The sequence below is a fragment of the Gossypium arboreum genome, chromosome 7, assembly GCF_025698485.1.
Source record: "Gossypium arboreum isolate Shixiya-1 chromosome 7, ASM2569848v2, whole genome shotgun sequence".
Lineage (NCBI taxonomy): Eukaryota > Viridiplantae > Streptophyta > Magnoliopsida > Malvales > Malvaceae > Gossypium > Gossypium arboreum.
The window spans coordinates 84,045,165-84,049,041 of NC_069076.1; the positions used below are offsets into that span (position 1 = coordinate 84,045,165).

A 3,877-nucleotide genomic window follows, 5' to 3' on the forward strand; every position below is an offset into this window, starting at 1 on the left:
AAGAGTTAAAAAACTTTTTTGTAAGATTGAAGGGTCAAATAAATAATTATTCCTAAAAATTATAACTATATTTGTGATTAAGGAAATTATTTGGTACATCGATGGTGAAATATTCATACTTCATAAGTTAAGAGTTAACAAGTGTCCTATAAAGATATAGTAAAATATTAAAAAAACATATCAAAATTTTGAAACTACTTATAAAAAAAATTGTGTTGTAAATATTCGCACTCATAATTATGCATTATTTGTTGAAGAACCATCTTGATTTTGTCTTTTGAAAAATTGCACTAAGTTTGGAAAGGTGATGCATAAGTTATGTAATCATAGTTTAATATTAAACATCATAAATTATTAAATATGTCAATTTTATAAATAAATATATAATACGTGTTAAATACATCATATTAATGATTTTAATTGCTTTGTATTTATTTTTACATTGATTAGATGTATGATAGTTTTGTATTATTATTTTTTATGTAAAATGATGTTAATATATAGAATAGAATAACGTTTTCCTACCGTCAATTACGATGCAATGGAAATTGGAAAGGGCTCCAGATCTTAGCTATTTCTACTAACAATTCTGAACCCCATAGGTATAACAAAAAAGGCTATAAGCTTATCTAAAAAAAGACTGGTACGTTTATGTTGGAATGATATGATATGAATATAAATCCACAAAAATGTTAAAATTTATATAATATAAGTTATCAATTTATTAAAATTATATTTATATAATTATGAAATAAAATTATTTAAAATAGGACATAAAGTCTTAAGAATTCAAAACAAATACACACATTATCTTATCAAAGTACACTGTACGTGTAAATACCTAACAGCTTACCTCCTACCACCAGGAAAGTTGTAAAATAGCACACGCGGACCTTTAATAGAGTCGGCAGCTAGTAGGTTAGTGATCACTGCCCATAATATGAATATCTTTGTGTAATTTATCTATTGAACATTGGCCAGCTGTGTTACTACTATGGTGCAAGCAAATCATCGTTGAAAGACCCTGAAAGTACCGAATTGAGAGGAAAGGTTCCTGTCAGTGACGTCTCCAGCTGGGCAGCCAGTGATTGAACTTTCCAGGTACTTGGTTGTTCAAATTGACAACCTGAGATGCCAAACTCCGCGTTCCTTCCTTTATATTCATTTGTCTCTTTGTTACAATATCACGCTACTATGATTGATGCTTCTCTCTTTATAAACAGCTATAAATATATGATTGATGCTTCTCTCCTTAAAAACAGCTATAAATATACGACTCCACCTAGAGTTTCATTCATCAATATTGCTCCCCTTTGGTTTGACAATGGAAGCCAATGTAGTAGTAGAAGGGGGGTCGTCAAACAGTTGGTTGGCGTTGGTTAAGGACTCGATAGTGAAAATAAGAAGCAAGGTGGCTGAATTTCCAGGGAAAATGAAGAAAGTAGCAGAAGATGATCCTAGAAGAATTGTTCATTCGTTTAAAGTAGGATTAGCCATCACCCTCGTGTCACTCTTCTACTATTTTGATCATCTATATGTTGGCTTTGGCAGCTCAGCAATGTGGGCTGTTTTAACTGTCATTGTCGTCATTGAGTTCTCTGTAGGTAAGCCTCTAAAATGATCACATCACATGAATCAACTGAGTCTGGAAATTTACGTCCAAAACATGAAAGCTTGTTTGTTTTAATGTAGGAGCAACTCTTGGCAAAGGCTTAAACAGGGGATTGGCAACATTTTTAGCTGGAACACTGGGCTTTGGAGCTCACCACTTAGCTAACCTGCCTGGACGGGAACTTCAGCCTATATTACTGGGAATCTTTGTGTTCATTCTAGGTAAAACAACATGATCCAAAATAAAAAAACGCATATTTTGAACAAACATCAATTTATTTTATTATAACAAGTGAGGACTAATTCTGGGTTGATATATACAGCTGCAACAGTGTCGTTTATACGATTCTTTCCACGAATGAAGGTCAGATATGATTACGGGCTCCTTATATTCATGTTGACCTTTTGCTTGATATCTGTTTCTGGTTATCGTGATGAAGAGGTACTTGAAATGGCTCATAAAAGAGTATCCACTATTCTAATTGGTGGATTTACGGCTATTTTTGTCTGCATTTTCATCTGCCCCGTTTGGGCTGGCGAAGATCTTCATAATTTGGCTGCCAACAATCTTGAAAAGCTTGCAAGCTTCTTAGAAGGTACTTCCTTGTTTTAAGCATATAGGTACACAAATATTTCAACATAAAACTTGCATATTGATGCCATTTAATTTGCAGGTTTTGGGGATGAATACTTCCGAAAATCAAGCGAACCAGAGTCAAATAAAGCATCGTTACAAGCATATAAAAGCATACTCAATTCAAAGCAAAGCGAAGAATCTTTGGTGAGTAGGAGAACTAGCTGAAAAAAAAAAAAAAACAATTAGGAACCGACCAACATGATAAAAAAAATCGAGATGCAAGTGTCATACGATCTTACTTAAGGATTTTATTCTCGCTCGCAGGTTAATTTTGCTAGATGGGAACCCCCACATGGGCCGTTCAGATTTCGCCATCCTTGGAAACAATACCTGAAGATTGGAAGTCTCACTCGACAATGTGCTTACAGAATTGAAGCCCTTAATGGTTGCCTCAACTCTGATGTACAGGTACTATAACGTCAAACAAAGTCCATATCCAAAATGTTAAAAATCTGGTAATTTTTAACACTGGCATTAATCTTTTACAGGCCTCACCAGAAACCTGTCGAAATTTTCGAGAAGCATTCATCAAAGCAAGTTCAGAAACAGGGAAAGCTGTCAAGGGATTAGCATCAGCTATGAGAAAAATGACTCTACCAACAGGTGATTGTCCTCAAACCGCAAAATCGAAGAACGCCGCAGACAACCTTAAATCGTTGCTCAGAACAGGGTTGTGTGAAGGCATAGATATCGTAGAGATTCTAGAAGTTGCGACAGTAGCTTCATTGCTGCTTGATATTCTTGCTTGTACTGAAAAAATTTCAGAGTCGATTCATGAATTAGCCTCTCTAGCGCATTTCAAGAGATTGGAACCTGATGAAAAAGATGGGAATCCAGATTTAGATAAGCAGAAACAAGTGTGGCAAAGTTCTAATAGCATTGCTTCAAACCATCATCATCATATTATTACAATTGAGTAGCCATTAACTTGAGAGCAAACATGTGTGTGACTGAATTGAGTAAATTTTTAAAAGAAAAATTTATGGGCGGAGGGGAAAACTCGTTTGAGCTAAGTCTGGAGCATCATCCAACCATTTTTTAATGGAATCCGAATATTTTTGGACTGAAATTTCTACTTTTGAATAGAAAAGTTCTTATTAACTTCGCAACGCATTTTGCATCAAGTTAGTTCGAGTTTGGGAGCGTTTCAGTGAAGACCATCACCATGAATACTGGATTTTTGAGTTAAAAGATTTTAGAAGTCTCTTTAACTACCAGGCAAACACTTTAGATTTTGTATTACTTAAAAGTTTATTTAAGAGGTTAAATATTTATTTATTCATTAATTGAATCTTAAGACTTGTAAAATCAATTATTTAATTAATTTTAAGAGTTTTATTTACATAATTAGTACATACTAATTATAATTATTTATTTATTTTAAATTCTTGTAATTTGGCCTAGAAATAGCCACCTTTTCAAGTATTGAATAGAATTGAATAAAATTGAAGTTTTTTTTTTCTAAAGTACATTTTTTTAGAGTTGAATGATTTAGTTCTTGTTTATTTTTTAAGTTTATTACTTTCGAAGTCTTCTAAAGAGGGAAGCTTTCAATCTTTTAAGTTCTATTATTGACTTTTTTAAAAGTCTTTCTACAGGTTTTGTTGGGAGTTCATCCGATCATTGATG

General features: G+C 33.2%; 1 protein-coding gene across 2 annotated transcripts; it reads left to right on the top strand.

Annotated features, from left to right (window-relative positions):
* Nucleotides 1-808: 808 nt before the first annotated feature.
* LOC108472930 (aluminum-activated malate transporter 2-like) lies at nucleotides 809-3,534 on the top strand. Of its 2 annotated transcripts, XM_017774495.2 has the most exons (7): nucleotides 809-1,101; nucleotides 1,263-1,604; nucleotides 1,693-1,833; nucleotides 1,935-2,207; nucleotides 2,286-2,392; nucleotides 2,513-2,656; nucleotides 2,737-3,534. In XM_017774495.2, exons 2-7 carry the CDS (start codon nucleotides 1,325-1,327, stop codon nucleotides 3,166-3,168), a joined length of 1,377 nt encoding a protein of 458 aa, XP_017629984.1. In that variant the 5' UTR covers nucleotides 809-1,101; nucleotides 1,263-1,324; the 3' UTR covers nucleotides 3,169-3,534. The 2 variants fall into 2 exon arrangements, with proteins under 2 accessions (XP_017629984.1, XP_052887041.1); XM_053031081.1 differs by lacking the exon at nucleotides 809-1,101 and having other exon boundaries at nucleotides 1,126-1,604.
* Nucleotides 3,535-3,877: the final 343 nt, after the last annotated feature.

Coding starts and splice junctions, on each gene's coding strand:
- LOC108472930 (XM_053031081.1), top strand. CDS start 1,241: ATGCTTCTCTCCTTAAAAACAGCTATAAATATACGACTCCACCTAGAG. Junction 2,208..2,285: donor GCTTGCAAGCTTCTTAGAAG/GTACTTCCTTGT, acceptor TTTAATTTGCAG/GTTTTGGGGATGAATACTTC. Junction 2,393..2,512: donor AGCAAAGCGAAGAATCTTTG/GTGAGTAGGAGA, acceptor TCTCGCTCGCAG/GTTAATTTTGCTAGATGGGA.